The sequence below is a fragment of the Sinohyriopsis cumingii genome, chromosome 1, assembly GCF_028554795.1.
Source record: "Sinohyriopsis cumingii isolate HCF-2022 chromosome 1, ASM2855479v2, whole genome shotgun sequence".
Taxonomy (NCBI): Eukaryota; Metazoa; Mollusca; class Bivalvia; order Unionida; family Unionidae; genus Sinohyriopsis; species Sinohyriopsis cumingii.
The window spans coordinates 82,402,695-82,421,066 of NC_142961.1; the positions used below are offsets into that span (position 1 = coordinate 82,402,695).

General features: G+C 37.5%; 1 protein-coding gene across 2 annotated transcripts in view; it reads left to right on the forward strand.

Annotated features, from left to right (window-relative positions):
* The first annotated feature begins 8,863 nt into the window (after window positions 1-8,863).
* LOC149807240 (uncharacterized) overlaps window positions 8,864-18,372 on the forward strand; it is an 82,476-nt gene continuing 72,967 nt past the window's right edge. For both annotated transcript variants that reach the window (XM_089963945.1, XM_089963948.1), the window contains exons 1-3: window positions 8,864-8,971; window positions 15,017-15,273; window positions 16,466-16,601. In XM_089963945.1, coding sequence (XP_089820071.1) covers window positions 8,908-8,971; window positions 15,017-15,273; window positions 16,466-16,601 — 457 coding nt within the window. In that variant the 5' untranslated portion in view covers window positions 8,864-8,907. The remainder of the gene's footprint in view (window positions 8,972-15,016; window positions 15,274-16,465; window positions 16,602-18,372) is intronic.

Consider the following 18,372-nt stretch of genomic DNA (forward strand, 5'->3'; position numbering starts at 1 on the left):
TGTTTTAAGCTGACTTCCACGTTTATCCTGTCGTTGAAACAAAATAAATACAGACCATGGTAACTGCTCACTTGGCTATGTTGTTATCTGCCAAATGTTATAGATCAAATTTGGTATTGCGGTTTGATAAACTCTGTATAAAATGTATTTTGTTTGTAAATGATATTAGCATTGTCTCAATTTCTCTTGATTTATCGCTCGACGGGACTTCACTTGGTATCCACAACGCCAATCATGAAATTACAAATTGTGCATCGGCGATACCTTCAGCATGCATCATACAACCACTATGATCAGCTCGGTCAAGTAAACGTGGATGTTTTATCCCACGAAATATCTTATTGTAGTCTTAGCGAAATCCGAATATTGTGCTAAGCGGAAGTATCATTCTGATCTGATGTGACTTATCTGTGAACGCTTGTCGTTTCACATAACTTTCGTTGTAAGGTTGATCTCTAATTATGGAACGATATACTGAGCTTTTGCTAGCATCGCAGCTGCGTCAGCTGAAGCACCTGGTGGAGTAATAGTTCCTATCGTATTGCAAGAAGCTATTATAGTGTTCTGACATTATCCACTGCACTATCAGCTGATGGCACTGTTCCATATTGAACATGAAGTGGGGCTAAACATGTGTTAATATTAGTACCAGTCCCAGCGTCGTCAACACCAGCAACTGGTGCTGTAGCAACTCTCTGTATATCAGCTACTGCATCTGTGCCAGTTCCAGTATCTTTTAGCCAAATCATATTTGTTGCAACAGATCTCGAATAATCGTCGCTGAACGAAACTATGCTAAGAATAGTACTTGCAGATAGCAAGTGCATATAAATATCTTCTACGGTTTGATTGGCGAGCTCATATATTTTGCTTCTGAACAAACTGCCACCGTTATTAACAAGTGTCACTTGTGTATTAGCTGCAATATCTCCACCAGCTGATGTTTTTGCACTTCCTCGTACTTCAAGTACAGCTTTATGTGGTAGCCAAAACACGTCCTCATCTCTTGTATCAAAAGTTCGTATTTCTGTTTTTTTGGTTCGTTTGAATTTTCATCGAGATACTCAAATTTTTAAAGTTTTGTTGATGAGTCATTTGTTAGTATTTCCTCGGTCAGATCAATGTAATTTTTGACAGATGACCTTTGTCTGTTATTGTTAGATAAAAATTAGAACACCGCAATATCTGATCAAATGCTAGAACTCTGAGGTCTAGTTTTAGTTACAAATTGTCTAATAATTTCTCCGCCTGGTGGAGATAGCAGTTTTTTGTCGTTTTTATGAACACCTTAGTAGGTTCTGATGTTGGTGATATTTCAGAAATCGCTTGTTTTATATCTCTATCGCTTGGCACCAACGCCGTTGGAAGACCACTTAACTGATACGCCCTTAACTGTATCAACAATCTTCTGTCCAACAGTTGAACCTTCCGCAGATGAGGATGACGTGGCAAAAGCTCTTGATGCGTTTAACTTGTCATTGCTTCATTTTGTTATACAAAACTGCCAGATAAAATTGACCGTGATTAGCTAACTAATTGTGGTGAGCTAGCTCACTGTTATTAGCTTATCTGACTGAGCAGAGTCACTGTGACCTCAAGTGCAGATAATGTGTTACAATTACTTTCTTGAGATTCAGCAGCCGGCCGGATTGATCAGTCCGTGCCATCGTGATAGAAGATATTTGATTTCCAACAGGATAGTAGATTATATGTTTTGGATTTACTTGCAATAATGAATCTGGACTAAAAGAATAAATAGTTTGACCTTGGCTACCACGTGCTGTAAACGACAATCTGGCAATAGAGCAGTTTATTAAAACCAAATTTACTTCTATTGTATCCACGTGTGACTCGCCATCGTATGAAATTCAAGCATTTTGTGATTCAGAACCGTATTGTTTTTGCGCAAATCCTAATAATGGTCCGATGTTATTCGTGGATTACTGAAATAATCGATAAAACCGTTTTTCAAATGATTCTGACACGCAGTGTGTTACAGTTTGTAATGAGCTCAAAAGTGTTTGATGCTGATTCAACTTTAGTTTCAATCAATAACTTTATAGCTTTATTTAGATCTGTAACGTTATAAGCACCCTGCGGTATCTTGAAAGAAATCCAAGCCCAGCCAACAGGCTGGATAGATTGAAATGTAAAATCGTCATTCAAATTAGTTCTGATATTTGCCATAGCGTGCGAAGGAGTAGCTAATACTAGTCATGTTTCGTACTGCGTTACTGAGTCCAGCTCGACTGGTCGATTATAAATAACAGAAACGTTTGCACTGTCCTCCATAGTCTGTTATAAATCAAGCAATGATGTAGTTGATAATATTCCTATTTTATCTTATAGATAAAACTGAACTGCTAGCAGTTTGTGCTTTTTCGGTTAACGAATCCGATCATTGTGTAAAATACAATATTCCTCAGAAGTTATATAACCGTTTGATTTTAGAATATCTAAAATTTCAACAATTTCGTTCTCGATTTCCGTGCTCGTATTTTCGGCTTCCTTTGATGCTATCAATAGCATCAACCGGTCAACTATTTCAGTGGTCGAGACATAGATCTTCACATCATAGGCTGCTTTCTTTTTTATTCTTTCTTCGTCAAGTAATTTTAGCTAAGTTTTCTAGTAACGATACTTTGCAATTAAAACCTTTTGTTTTCCTTTTTATGTTATAAAGTAAAATATCATAAAAATCAGCAATAATGCTTTCTCGGTTTTGATCACAATATTTTTGCGTCAATGTAATTAGTAGATTCTTTCTAATCAAAAGCCATTTCGTTATTTTTTCTCACAATTCTTGGTTGTTCAATGTAATTATCTACCTTATCATTACTCATATTTTTTACATCCTCGACTGTCGTTTTGTTCTTGCTAAAACTGTTTCCTTAAAATCTTTTGACTCGGTAATATCTGTTTGATATTTAGCTTCTCTTATTCATCTATTGATCGCTTCCTGTAACAAAACCACATTTTATTCATTACCCTTAACATGTTCTTCAATTTTTTGTAATACCACAGATTATCGTACAGCTGGATCTCCTACTTGCTTTATAATTTGTTCAGAAACTTTTTTTATGTTCCTCTTCAAGAAAACATCGTAGTCGTTTCTCTGATAATTTTTTTAAAGATCTTCCGGTGATACCGCAGAAATATCTGGCTGTTTGCCAATTACAGCCTAGATCACTGGCCTTAAAGGTCAAGTAGATTCTTCTGCAGTTTGGTATAGACCTTTATGTTCCTGCTCAACCTTTTCTTTTTTGAACGCTGCTCTAGCTGCAAATGATTTCCTTGGAATCTCTATTCGTTTTGCGTCCATTTAAAAAAAATATATTAGATTTAGATTTTAGCCATTAGACTAATTTTCAGATGTTTACCGTTAGATTAATTTTCACAGTCCAAAAACCTGTCTTTTCCACATCTGAACATACAATTTCGATCTCTTGCTAGCTTATCAAATAAAAAAGAAATGTGTCCGCCATCACCAGTAGCTTCATAATTATGTTCAGCAAATTTGTCTTTAAATACATCCCAGCACTGTTCTAGGGCTATAGTTTGGATGTCGATATTGTCTAGTCCAGCGAATATTATGAAACAGCCTGTATTTCGCCTGATCAATTTGATCCACGTTATAAAATCCTTGAGCTAGGTAAACTGTATTGTATTTTCTGTTGCGTGATAATGAAAAATAAGATTTTATCTTATTCATCTCTGCATTGATTAGCGGAATGTCATCAAAGACGATCATTTTATTCTCGTCAGAATCTAGCCCAGCAGCGGGAATTAAATCTTTAGTTTGTTGTACGATAAATGTATCATCCCTTACGCCAAATTCATTTTTTCAGTTTTTCGTTGTATTCTCTGAGTAAATCGTATTTATCCTGCTGTGGATTGATCTTGTAGATATAAGCTCTATCGTAGTTGAAGAGGTCGCTAAATAACAGAATCATAAGAAGATTGGTTGTGCCTGATCCAGTTCGTCCATCTATCAGATAATGACAGTCCGGTAAGTTCCAGTTATGCTGATGTTTGATTAATCGCTCCGTGTCAAGGTTGATTATGCTCATTGTATACCAAGTAATCACAAACGTTTATCTCGCAATAATAATAAGAATGACCTATGACACAAAATTTGGTACGTTAGTTGACAGCTGAACAGAAGATAAAACTACAGCCACTGCTACTGGTGTATATTTAACAAACTGTCTATAAAAATATGGGGATACAATGACGGGTAACTTAAGTATGTCAGGTCAGTGAGTGCTAGACCTTAAAACAGCATATCCACCAATCAACGCAGATAACTTGCAGGCAGTACGTTTTGCACAACTTAATGCGGTTATTAATGTTAGATTATCGTTGTCACGTGGAAAGATGACCGGTAACTTAACTATGTCAAGTCAGCGAGTGCTAGACGTTGAGACAACATATCCACCTATTGACGCAGAAGCAGTAAGTTTTGCACAAATTAGTGTGGTCAGTAATGGTGAGTTATTGTTTTCAGGTGGAAAAATGACCGGACATATCAAGATGAGCAAAAAGAGTGTAAATCTTGAAACTGAATACCCCCGGCTAACATAAATAACTCACAAGCGGTAAGTTACGCACAATTTAGCGCGGTAGATAATACTAAGTTGCCACTAGCTGGTGAGATGATGGCTCGAAATATTGATATGGGCGGGAAATTAGTATTTAATACTCAGCTTGATAACACAACTTTAACCAGTAACGATTTATTGACAAATGTAAAGTTTGTCAATGACAACTTTGTAATAAAATCCGGCGACACTTTGGTGGGAAATCTATACATGGGTTCGAACATGATAAAAACTACAGCAATTCCATCAGCGGTATCAGATTTAACAAATACAAATTACGTTGACTATATGATAGCAGGGAATATTGCATCACGAGTAGCGAAATTCGGTGATACGATAGCAGATATGTTAAACATGGGCTCAAATAAAATAACAACGACTTATAATCCAGTCGCCCCATTTGAGCTTTCAAATAAATTATATGTTGACGCTGAGAGAAGTGCAGCACCAGCGAGTATAATTACCTTTGCAGATGCCAATTGTCTTACAATGTGGAGGCACAGTTACAGGTGCGATCGATATAGCTGACAATAAGATAACTTCCACGTATGAGCCCATTTCTTATTTGATTTAGTCAATAAACAGTATACGGATGGTGTTTCCATATCGTAAGCGATTGTGGTAGTACAAAACGAGGAAAAAGTAATATCGGTCATATTCCACATTGCGCTGATGTTGTTAGTAATCGCTGAGGTTTTGTTGCATCTGCGTCAAGTTATTTTTTGTGTGAAAATAATCCAAGTTATGCGTTTGCGTTTAACATACCTCTATCTGATGTGGGTCACATAAGGGGTAACAAGTGACTTTTGGATTAAAATAAAGTGTCTAGCTGCCGTAGCATAATATAAATTTCAACTACGAGGTCGATCGAATTATAATTTTGGATACATTTTTACCTGGAAATTAGAAGGATGGAATGATGATTCGACATAGACTACGCTGTAAAGTATATTAATTGTTTTTGAAATACTTCTCAGCGTTATATACTTGATCCTTCAGCATCCACGAACAAGTACTCGTATTTCCGGATTTATGTTTCCAGAGCAGAAGATCATTTCCCAGGTTTATCGATGTTTCAGACATATACACTCGATGACCTAATATAGGTCTCCCGTGCTAGCAGGCTGTGATTTAATGTAATTGTAATCTATAATGTCTATTGATCCTCCATCGATCAGCGTCGCAAAAGTGTTGTATAATTCTTTACTAAACCCGAAAACGGAGATTGAAATAGCTGATGTTAATCAGCTAGATCCACAAAGTGTTGAGGAGGCAAGAGCGATAAATATAATTGCTCGAATTAAAAAATTAACTCTAGACTCGTCCGGTTTAACATAACAGTGACGATTTTACTAGAGATTCAGGAATGAGAAACCCTCCAACTGAGATACGCGATCAGAGACTTTGACATAATTAGCAAATACTGTCCTGTAAGTGACTGCGAGGAAATTTCTTGATGGTAAGAAACCAGAACAAGAGCGACTAAAGAAGATTCACGACGAGCTTGACAAACTAGATGAAACAAGGAAACACAAGTTTCTTAAAAATCGTAATCTCAAGGACACATTTGCTAAACGTCTAGTATTTTGTGTACTCGGTGTGGACTATTATGATAAAAAGACGGATGTTAGAAATAGTAGATAACAGTAATGACATTAACTTGCTATCAACAGCATATCTATTTCCGATAGACTCTCTCACCGGCGATAAAGACTCTCTCATGAAGTCGTTTCCCCTTGTCGAATCCAACGTTTGTCTGTACGCCTTACCACTTTGACCAACGAGCTCTTCTTACAGGTGTACAGATGAAATTTAAATATATTACAAACACTGATCTGTTTAGAGCATCTGTTCTGAAATATGCAGTTATCGATTTGTTTATCACTGCAAGTCCCAGCGAGTTATTAATAGCACGCAGGCATTTAACAGTCAGACGTGTTGCCTGTAAATCTCAGCGAGTATTAATAGCGGATTGAAATTTTATGTTAATTTTAAGTATAGTAATTTAAGTGAATTATAAATATAAATAGTTAGCGATTTAAAGTAAAAATAGCATTAGTTAGCTTAAAAGGGGTGTATCTAAGCCAACCCTATTTTGTAATCAATAATAAACAGACGCTCTTTCCTCAACAAAATTGTTTTCGTATTTTGTTAAGACTAACATGGGGGGGGGGGGGGGCTCACGGGGTAATGATGCTGTCGTCGTAATACAAAAAAGGTGTTTGGCTTAGATACCCCCTTTACGCTAACTACTAATGTTCATTTATTTGTTTAGTTACCAGTTATTTTTGTGACTCAGTGAACTCCTCCACATCGTCAACTGTATCATCTCTACTTTCAAATGGGCCAAACAGCATCTTTAGTTCATCCACAGACAAATCTAATAAACTAAAATCTCTGGCGTCTGCTCCATAAGCGTACGTTATTTATTTACAGTAAAAAATAGTCCCTAACATGCAATACTATTGTAACAATATGGGGGTTTTACTTGACCGAGCGATGTCAGACCCTGGCACAATTCCGCTAGAAGTCATAAGTTTCCTTTAATTCCAAAGACTTTCATACAACTTCTGTTGTAAATTAGAAACGCCAACGTGTCCATTCTATCAATATATTTACTCTAATAAATGCAAGACCACAGATCTCAAAACTTTCCAATTGTCTATCCACCGCACATAATTGTTTCGATCAATATTTCGAATACCAAACGCAAGTTCGGACCACTGAACCTTCGACTTATGAATTCTTCTTTTTGGACCAATGAATCTTCGGAATAATACAACTTCGGACGACTGAACATTTCGAACATTGAAATACTGAAGCTTCTGAACGTTGAACTTTAACCCTTCTTTGGGACCAATAAACCATTAACACACCTTTGGATCACTCAGACTTAGAGCCATTGGATCCCTTTTGCAGACTGATCACTCGAATCGATGAACTTTCGCAACAGTGAACATTTCTTTTGCACGATAGAACCTTCGGACAAATGAACTTTCGGACTATTGAAATGAAATTGTTTGGTTGAGGGTATTACATCTATATAAACACCCCTACATTTGTGTGAGAGTATGCTTGTATGCATGTAAGTATAGCACGTCAATAAATACTCCTACCCTTTTCATTGGATAGTATACTTGTATGTATCTTAGAGTAACACGTCAATAAAGACTCATATCATTGCATGAGAGGTATTGTCTATTTCATCTCCCTTATTTTACATCCTACCCCCTTGGGTGTTAGTATGTTTGTATGTAATTACAGAGTGTGTGTATAAGCACTCCTACTCTTGAGTGTTATATTATGTTTGTGTGTTATCTAAGTATAGAGTAAATATAAGGTAAATATACCTTCCTACCATTTGTTATATAGGAGGTGTGTATGTTTGGATAGTGTAAAAATCGGGGTCTGAATTGTGGAGTGTATTCGTGTATGGATTGTAATATAAAAGAAAAACTTGTTGATGGATAGTAGGGGTGTGTGTTTGGAGCATAATCAGAAAGCGGCTGCTGGATAGGGTATGTGTGTTTACAGTGTAGTCAAAACTCAGTTGATAAATAGTGAAGTGTGTTTGGAATGTTATTTTTTAAGCGGATGCTGGATAGTTGTGTGTGTTTGGAGTGTAATAAAAAAGCGGTTGCTGATTATTGGTTTGTTCTTTGGAGTGTAATTAAAAAAGCAGTTGTTGGATAGTCGCCCGGGTGTGTGTGTGTGTGTGTGATTAGTTGCCACATGAGGATCCCAATTTAACACGTTCATTTCCGTTATGCTGTTGGTTTTCAGTTAATATCATTAAGTTCTCTTACAGGCTTTCGTCTTTTAAATAATGAGTCTGCGCGGAAAATTGTTTTTGACAGTTCCTATGTGCTGAAATATCTGATCAAAATAAACTAAAAACATTTATATTAAATCAATCCAGTATGCATTATCTCGTATGTATCTTAATTTACGCAACCTACCATATCTTTTATTTGCTTATCATATAAATAGACTATATGTCGTATGGCACCAAGAACTAGAATGAATATCTTTGTTTACAATAGGGACCGAATCGAGTGCGTCTAGCGTCATTCGAAACCATCCATAGCCGCAGCTACCCATAATGTTAGTTTGGCTATTAATTTATAGCTTTCAAATAAATCGATAGGTTTCTTAATTTTGACAAAATATATAACTCGACATAAAATGACATATTTTTACGAGGGTTTAGAGTGTTTGGTTCTGGAACTCGTGTGGTGTCTTCGGTTTTAGTTTCGTACATCTCCCGCGAGTTTTCCCGTAATGGAGAAGAGCTTTGCGACAGAAAATGGAACTTGTAATGGCTGAATTTCTGATGCGACGGCGAAGTAGACGGCGTTATTATTATGATGGTATACGATGATGAACAAATACTGAAATGTCTGCATGTTTTGTTAGGGTCATAGCCTCGTTAGGAGGTTGTATCATCAGTGTAACTGAGGAACTTGTAAGGTATTCCAATTTCTAAGCAAGAAACAAACGAGTATCAAATTTGTTTGTTTGAATCATTCGGTAGCTGAAGTTGCTCATGGCTTTTCAGCAAGTGTGGTTGCTCCGTCAGTATTAATATTATAATTAGAAGTATATGTTCATGGGCAGCGTATGTATACAAACTTCAGTGTCACTAATGTCACTACAGACAAGAATTTGAGAAAGGGGGTGGGGTAGGGAGAACATAGCCCCCCCCCCCTTACTTTTTATAAACGTAATAGATACGACATAGAGAGTGAGCACAGCAGCAGCAACGTGTGAAATTACTAGCAGAGTAGTTTTCATATTCACCTGCTTTATTGTAATCTCAAAGAATTTGAGAAAGGAGGGTGGTTTCAGGAGAAGTCCCCACCCTCCTTATGATATCACGGGAGCTTGATGTGTTGTATAGTATTTATATTCTATAACTGCATTTACCATTAATTACTGGAAACAGACATATCAGAAGAGGTGAATCCCATACTGATGTAAACTACCATTCCCATGTTGACAATGAATTGATACATCATTCTCAGTGCATTTAGCAATAAAACCAGATGAATTTGTGTAGTACATGGCAGGAGCTATCAGAATTTTGGATTAATCCCAGAAAATTGTGAGTGCAAAATGGTGTAAAGAATAATTATCTCCTGATATGAGTCTACCAAAGGGAAGCAAAGCTGGTGGCATACATCCTTATCTTTATTATATATGGGTACAGTCCAGCACTAATAACAGGTTCATGTGCAAACTGTGTTCTAAAGAAATCCATAGGTCTTCCTATGTTATGACCAATGAGGACATGTTTGCACATCTAGCCCAGTCTTAGCAATCAATAAGACCGCTCAGGTGGCCTAGTAGCTTGAGCATCTGCCTTGGATGCGAGAGGTTGCAGGTTCGAACCCAGGCAGAGTCATAACAAAGACAAAATGGTACTAACAGCAGCCTCGCTAGACACTCGGCATTAAGAGGTTAGTGTTAGGACTAGTCAGTCTGGTGTCATAATAATGTGACTGGGTGGGACATGATGTTACGTGTCTGTGGCGTGATGCTCCAGTGCTCAACGTCACTTTACACTGTAGACATCGTAGCGATATGACTGAAAGATTGTTAAAAATAAGTTAAAATCAAATCCAAATCGCTTACTAGTATTAAGTGACTAACTTCCATAAGGGTTTTGTTTTGTGGACACAGGAATGTATTTGTGTGGACACAGGAACATTCCCATAAGAAACCGTTTCATCCAGGGTCTCATATCATCTTAATGGTAGGGTAACAGCCATGGAGGTTGTGACTTTTGATAAAGTGGTAAATTCCTCTGGATTATCAGGTGATGGGATTGGGTCCAGTTTGGAGAGGTTCTTCATGGCACAGCCAATATGGGATCTTCTATTCCCTCACCTGCAATAGTGGGAGCAGACTCAGAAGTTGTCTCAATGCCAGGAGGCAGCCAGACAGCAGAAAGGTGATCTGTGCCCTATTCTACTCTTCAATCCATGGTTTTTGCTTCCAGATGCAGTCTGTTTGTCCACTTGGCTCCATAAGTGCACCCCACCCAAACACACATTGGACTTGGCACTTCCTAGATGTGAATTTTGGCAGATACTTGGGGCTCACCAAGGTTCTCGTGGTTTTGGAACTGAAGATGTGGACACTTGTTAATGTAGACTAATATGCTGATCTTTTTACATTGCCTTTTTCAATCTTTTGAAGGATAACTCTACATTTTTGGCTGTATTGAGAGATTGTTAGAGACCTTTGCCAAGACATATATCCATGGTGCTAGACAACACTAATCCCAGCTTGCACTACTTGTTCCAGCTACACCAGCGGACAACTGCCTCCATCCAGGTTGGCTCACATCTCCCCCTTCAAAATGTTTTAAACTGGGTAACCAAAGTAACCATCATGTCCAGATTAAAACTCCGCCAGTGTGGGTATGAGAGGAAGCTTGCTAGTAGCTTCCCATAAGTAGATGGTTCTTCCTGGAACTTTTCCGGGTTCTTCCTCAACCAGATATACTGGCTTATTGTGTAGCCCAATTGAAAAATGGCATTAAACCTAAAACATCAGTCAGTTTAAAACTCCTTATATGGACTCCTCCCTTTCCCTACAGAGGAATGTAATCATCCTTGTCCACACTCTCTTGTGTTATGACGTTATAATCTTAAACTATGTAACAGAAAAGAAGTGAAACCAACAGGTTTTGTAAAATTCAACCAACAATTTATTTCTCTAGAATACAAAGTGAAAATTCAAAAGAAACACAATATTGTGAATTAAATCCCAAATAATCCTAATATTCTATCACAAGTTCTGAATGAATTCTGATAGTCTTGAATGTAATGATATAACACAATGATGCAATCAAGAATGTCTTTGAATGAATATCATAGTGATTTCAAGGTAGTGACTATAAATCCAAAAGGTAAATGAGCACTTTGTAATTCTAGTGAATAATTTAAATAGATTCCCAAAAACTGATATAAAAACAGGAGTGAATAAACGTTTACCACATCTAACATATCCTAATTAACTTGACCTAAGAGACAGTAGAATTTCTTAGGGAAAAACCATGAAGGAGACATTCTTTTAAGTCAGGAATGCCATTAGGATGAACCACTGGGCAATCTCCATAGATCTATATGATGTGTTCTCCTATCTGCATTTTTCCAGCACAATTAAAGTGTTTGCCATTTTGTTTTGCAGTTTCTAGTTCTTTTGTTTGGCCTAGTTTTTGCTTCTACAACCTTCACTGGTGTGATGGTTGTAATAGTGGCTTCCAGAGCCTTTGCCAACGGTGATGGTTGTTATAGTGACTCACAGATCATTCACCAGGGTGATGGTTTTAAGAGCAGTTCTCAGAGCCATCCCCAGGGTGATGGTTGTAATCACGGCTCCCATAGCCTTCAACAGGGTGATGGTTGTAAAAGCAACTTGCAGGACATTCACCAGTTTAATGGTTGTAATAGTAACTCCCAGGGCTTTCGCCAGAGTGATGGTTCTAATTGCAACTCACAGGGCCTTCACTGGGTTATGGTTGTAATAGTGACTTCCAGGGCCTTCAAAGAGTTCTTACCCTGTGGAAAAGTGGCTTTTGAAATGAACTTAACAGGCTCCATAACAACTCAAGAATTGTCTTTTAATTTCCAAGGATCAAATTAAAGGAAGTTCAGTATGTTCACTTTTTATTTTCTTGTTTTCTATTACCAAGGATTTAGTCAAAGAAATTCATTATCCCATATAATTTGTGTGCCAGATTCACATGACACTTATCCAGCTAAGAACTTGGGAAAAACTGCATGACCTCTGACAAACCACCTGGAGTTTTAAGTGAACAAGCGTATAAAATAAATCATTCACATTTTTAGCTCCCCAGGCCATGTGAGCTTGTGTTGTGGTCCTTCATCCATTGTCTGTCATCCATCTTGCATCCATCAACAATTGCTATTTTCAAGTTCTCAAAAACTGCTGGAGCAATTTCAGCCAAATTTGGTATAGAGCAGTCTGATATAAAGGCCTTTCAAGTTGTGCAAAAGATGCAATCTGCAGTCAAATATGGCCATCATTACTAAAAATAGAAACCGCTCCAGTGGCCTAGTGGTTAGAGCGTCCATCTCAGATGTGGGAGGTCATGGGTTCGATACCCGGCTGAGTCATACCAGAGACTTCCATAAATGGTACTAACAGCTGCCTCGCTTGACAATCAGCATTAAGAGGCTGGTGTCAGGACAATGTGACTGGGTGGGACATCATTTTACATGTCTGCTGCATGATGCCTCAGTGCTAGACATCACTATAAACTGCCACACTGCAGACATCATAGCGATAAGACTGAAAAATTGTTAAAGCTACATTAAAAATCCAAATTGACACACACACTAAAAATAGAAAAACCTTGAAATTACTTCTTCAAACAGATAAACAGTCTTGGATCATATTTGACAGAAATCATCCCATCATGAAGATCTTTATGCTAGCATTTTGATTCACCATCACATATGACCAGAGCAGAAAAACCTGTTCATTGTCTGTCAGCAATTGCTGTTTCATGTTGACCTTTCAGATGTTTACAAATCCACTATCATATGTAGCCACATTTGTTAAGAATAGAAAAAGAACTTGGAACAATTTCTTCTCTAAAACCACTAAACAGGATTTTACCAAAGTTAATAGAAAGAATCCTAACATGAAGACCTTTCACATTAATGGTATGCAAATAGTTATGATCTGGTGGAATTTGAATCGTGGTCTCAGCCAATGTGGGAATGTAAGAAGGCTTGCTAATAGCTTCTCTTGGGTGAGTGGTTCTTCTGTGGGTTTTCCCCATGTTCTTTCTTCACCAGATATATTTGAGTGATACAAAAGACGCCTTCCTAGCATTGAATATAACTGCTGTTACTAAAGGTAGAAAAATGTTTACACAGTATAAAAATTTCTCAACAGAATTTTACCAACTTTGACACAAAGCATCTTTTCAAAGGGGTCTTTCAAAATTGGACAAAGCATCCTTACATGCAGTCAGATATGGGTGAAGATACAAATTGCAGAGAAGAATGGGACATTTATTTTCAAAATATGTAGAATCAACAGCAAATAGATAAATTTCAACAAAAAGCATCCTGCTGACCTGGATTTCTTGACTTTGTACTTGTCTCTTAGATGTTATCCAGTAGGTAGATCCCAATGTGGGTATGTGAGAAAGCTTGCCAGTAGCTTCTCATGGGTCGGTGGTTCTTCCGGGGTTTTCCTGGGTTCTTCCTCCACCATTAATACTGGCCGCCATGCATTGCCTATCATGTGCTGAAAAATGGCGTTAAACCCCACAACAACAACAACAACAAGTAGGTAGATCTGAAGTCCACATGGGCTTCATGTGTGCTTGTCTGCCAATAAGGTCATGTTGTCTTATGGTAAAGCCCTGTGTCTGGCAATATCCACCCCATGTGCATCCCTTGTCTATCGATATTTGCTATTTTCATCTTCTCAAAGACCACTGCACTGATTTGAGCTCAGTTTGGCAGAGAGCATCCTGGCATGGAGGGCTTACAATTTGTACCAGTGATGTCGATCCTGCATGATGTATAGTCACATGTTCTAAAAGTAGAAAAACTTGAAATGACTTCTTTTTTTTAATGAAAAATCCTGATAAACAGAATTAGAGAAAATTTACAAGTAAGGCATTCTGGCAAAATTTGACTTACAAATAATGCTGAACATCCATCAAATAATGCAACCATTCCTTTAAAAAAAGTGTCCTTTAAAAGACTTCAAACAACAAAGATCCTGATATGATGTAGCATAATATGCATGCAGATCAGGGTTCATGGTGTTTGTTCTACTGATTACTCCTAACAAATTGCACATATCCAGATCTGCTGGCACATTATGTGTCGGCAGATCTGGGTCTGTGCAGTTTGCAGTTGGACTTGTCTTAAGGAAGTATATATGATCAACTTCTTATGAAATACTGTCAATGGGATGTGCTTGACTAAATCAGATAGAAAACGTCTTGTCTTGATGGCCTTTCAGATTTACACAACTTATGCACATCTACCAACAAATATATCCACCCTAACTCAGTGTAGAACAATATTCAGACAACTTTATCTTCAAAGCTATTCAGTGAGTTTACCAACTTTAAGATCATCCTTTCATAAATGCTCTTCATTTTGGGTAAATGATGCAAATGTGCCATCACGATGCCAGTGTACTGTCATATATGGATAAAGATGCAGAAAATAAAGAAACCTTAAAACATTCTATTTCATAACATCTGCAATCAGCAGCATTTGACAAATTTTCAACTGAAAGCAACCCACAGACCCAGATTTCTGGCTGAGATGCTCTTGCATTTGGCTGCTCGGCAGACATCCAGGTGAGTGATCTCGGGCTCACTTGAGCATGATGTTTCTTTAATATTACAGATTTTGACGATTCGTCGTCATTGGGCACTGATGATAGTGATGATGATAACCTGAGCATTTCATCCATCCTTCCATCCTGGCAGACCATTGATAAGATGGATACAGCAACAGACAGCCTGTACAAGAAGGAGGATGCCGCAGAGCCTGGAGTTGTAAGATTGCTCCTTGATCGGGCTTCTGAGGTCACAGCACAAGTCACTTCCTGTGCAACCCTGGAGAGTCATATTCCACCACTGGATGAAAATATGCTGATAATGGTAATGAGAAGAATAATTACTGAGAATGGTTAAATTTGATTTAAGGAATGTTAGAATGAAAAGAGAGAATGGTATGTATGACTATGTAGATGACCACATCAGATTTTCAGGTCAGTCCCATAATTTTTTTTATATTTCACACATCTTTATCAATTTATGAACTTAGACTTTATTGACAAAGCAAAATCTTGTTAGCATGATTAACCAAACACTTCTCTTGGTAGAAAGAATTCCTTCATTTCAGGTGCATAAATGAGGTCACCAGTTATCCTTTCATTTCAGGTGAATTAACATGGTCACCAGAATTCACCCATTTCAGGTGAATTAACATTGGCACCAGAATTCACTCTTTTCAGGTGAAATAACATCGGCTTCTGAATTCCTTCAAATGGATTAACATGGGTACCGGATTTCCTTTGCATCAAGTGAATTAACGATGTACCAGAATTCTTTCATTTCAAGTGCATTAACTTGATACCAGATTTTGTTGAAATGAATTAACATGGTACCAGAATTCTTTTAATTCAAGTAAATTAACATCGTACCAAATTTCCTTCAAGTGAATTAACATGGTACCAGAAATAATTCAAGTTAATAAACAATGTACCAGAACTCTTTCATTTCAAGTGATTTTAATATAGTGCAAAAAGTCATTCATTTGAATTAACTTGGTTACCAGAGTTCCTTCATTTCAAGTGAATTAAGATGGTTCTAAAAATCTTTCAAGTGAAATAACATGGGATAATCCATGTCATGCCCAGTCCACTGACTCGTGGAACCATGGCCGTCATTCATGGTATCATCGTACGGTAAGGGAACATAGCCGACTCACTGCCAGATAATGGAATTCCCCAAACCCAGTAAGGGTTAAATAGGAACATCAAGAGAGGTGTTGATCCTATCCCTGTTTCAAGATGGGTGATCAAAACTCAGTGAAAAAGGCAAGGGGGGGATATCAAACTGTTCACTTACCTCAGACTGGTGGTCAGAACCTAGTACCCAGTATATGACAAAGGGAAAAGACATATATATATATATATATATATATATATATATATATATATATATAGTGTTAACATCATCTATATAAAAATAAAAATGAGTTAATCTTTATAAATGTAAGGTTTTACTTATTTTGAAAATATTCTAGAAGTGAACCCTTATGATGGTATCAAAATACCCTTGTTTTCAGGTGGCCTATTGGGCCTTTCCTCAAGACCTGGAGCTGATGAAGCTGTTTGCCAGCCTTAGCTCGAAGTCTGATGAGGAGTGGAAGAAGGGTGAACGCCTTGTGAAAGAAGGCAGAGTTCGAGATGTAAGACAAGTTGGTAAGTCTGCAGTAATGCTTTGCAACCAGGTATCAGGTTTACACAACCTGTACATATCTGCTGTAAATTGTAACATTATCATGCAGGGTCTTTCAGTCCATAGTGCTTCTTGGAATTGACGCACATAACTTTAATTGCAGACTATATAACTTGATTAAACTTTTTTGATAACTTGCACCTGAGTAAGAAGGAAACCCACTGATTGTGGGGTTAAAAGGTCATACATCACTGTCAGTGAGACAGAAATAGAAAAAATAGTTTTTGCATATTTTTTTTTTTGGACCATGATATTTTGACCAAGCTTTGTGGATGCTTGCACATTGTTAAGGAAGAATCCTATGGCTGTTGGGGTCATGGTCACTGACAGAGTAGAGGTTTTGGTACAATAACTTAAGTGCTAGGTCACACTTGTGGACAGCTTGCACTTGGGGTAAGGAAAATGTGAGAAATATACCTATAGGTTTGGGTACCAAGCACAAAAGTCAAGGTCACAACTAATAAACCAGCATATGAACCCAGACTTGTATTGTTTACATACTGGCATATCTTGAATAGGCCATCACATGAGCCCAGGCTTTTATTGTTTACATCCTGGCTTACCTTTAATAGGCCATCACATGAGCCCACGACTTGCATTGTTTACATGCTGGCATATCTTTAATAGACCATCACATGAACCCACGACTTGCATTGTTTACATGCTGGCATATCTTGAATAGGCCATCACCTGAGCCCAGACTTGCATTGTTTACATGCTGGCATCTATTTAATAGGCCATTACTTGAGCCCAGACTTGTGTTGTTTACATACTGGCATATCTTGAATAGGCCATCACATGAGCCCAGACTTGCATTGTTTACATGCTGGCATATCTTTAATAGGCCATCACCTGAGCCCAGACTTGTGTTGTTTTTATGCTGGCATCTATTTAATAGGCCATTACTTGAGCCCAGACTTGTGTTGTTTACATACTGGCATATCTTTAATAGGCCATCACATGAGCCCAGACTTTTATTGTTTACATACTGGCATATCTTTAATAGGCCATCACATGAGCCCAGACTTGTGTTGTTTACATACTGACATATCTTTAATAGACCATCACTTAAGCCCAGACTTGTGTTGTTTTTATGCTGGCATCTTTTTAATAGGCCATCACTTGAGCCCAGACTTGTGTTGTTTACATACTGGTATATCTTGAATAGGCCATCACTTGAGCCCAGACTTTATTGTTTACAAATTGGTGTCATATGTGGTCATTCCTTACAATTCTTTGTCTTTTGATCCCAAATCTTGTTATGTACATTTTCCATGATGTCAGAGGTTGAACAGTCCTGTTTGGGAAATAGAACCATATATGCTCACTTACAAGTTGAGCCCAACTGCAAATGGCAAAGACCCAGATCTGCCGTTGCATAAAGCACCAGAAGATCTGTGTCTGTGCGGTTTGTTAGGAGTAATCAGTAGAACAAATAGCATAGACCCTACAGGCTACTACAGATCAAGATCTTTGTGGTTTTCAGTTTGACTTAACTTATAAATGAGTGCATATGGTATATGTATGGAAAAAGTTGACGATAATTTAGTTGTGTTTGAATATATAGCCTACCGTATTTGACGAATCTAGCAATGCTGAATCACAGGAAATAATTTATTTATAAAACTCTATATTAGTATGTTAGCTTATTAAATTTGCAAACTACATTTTAATTATTATGTCTGAGTCTTTTTATTGATTTTACGGATGAACTTTTAAATACAAGGTTGTTTA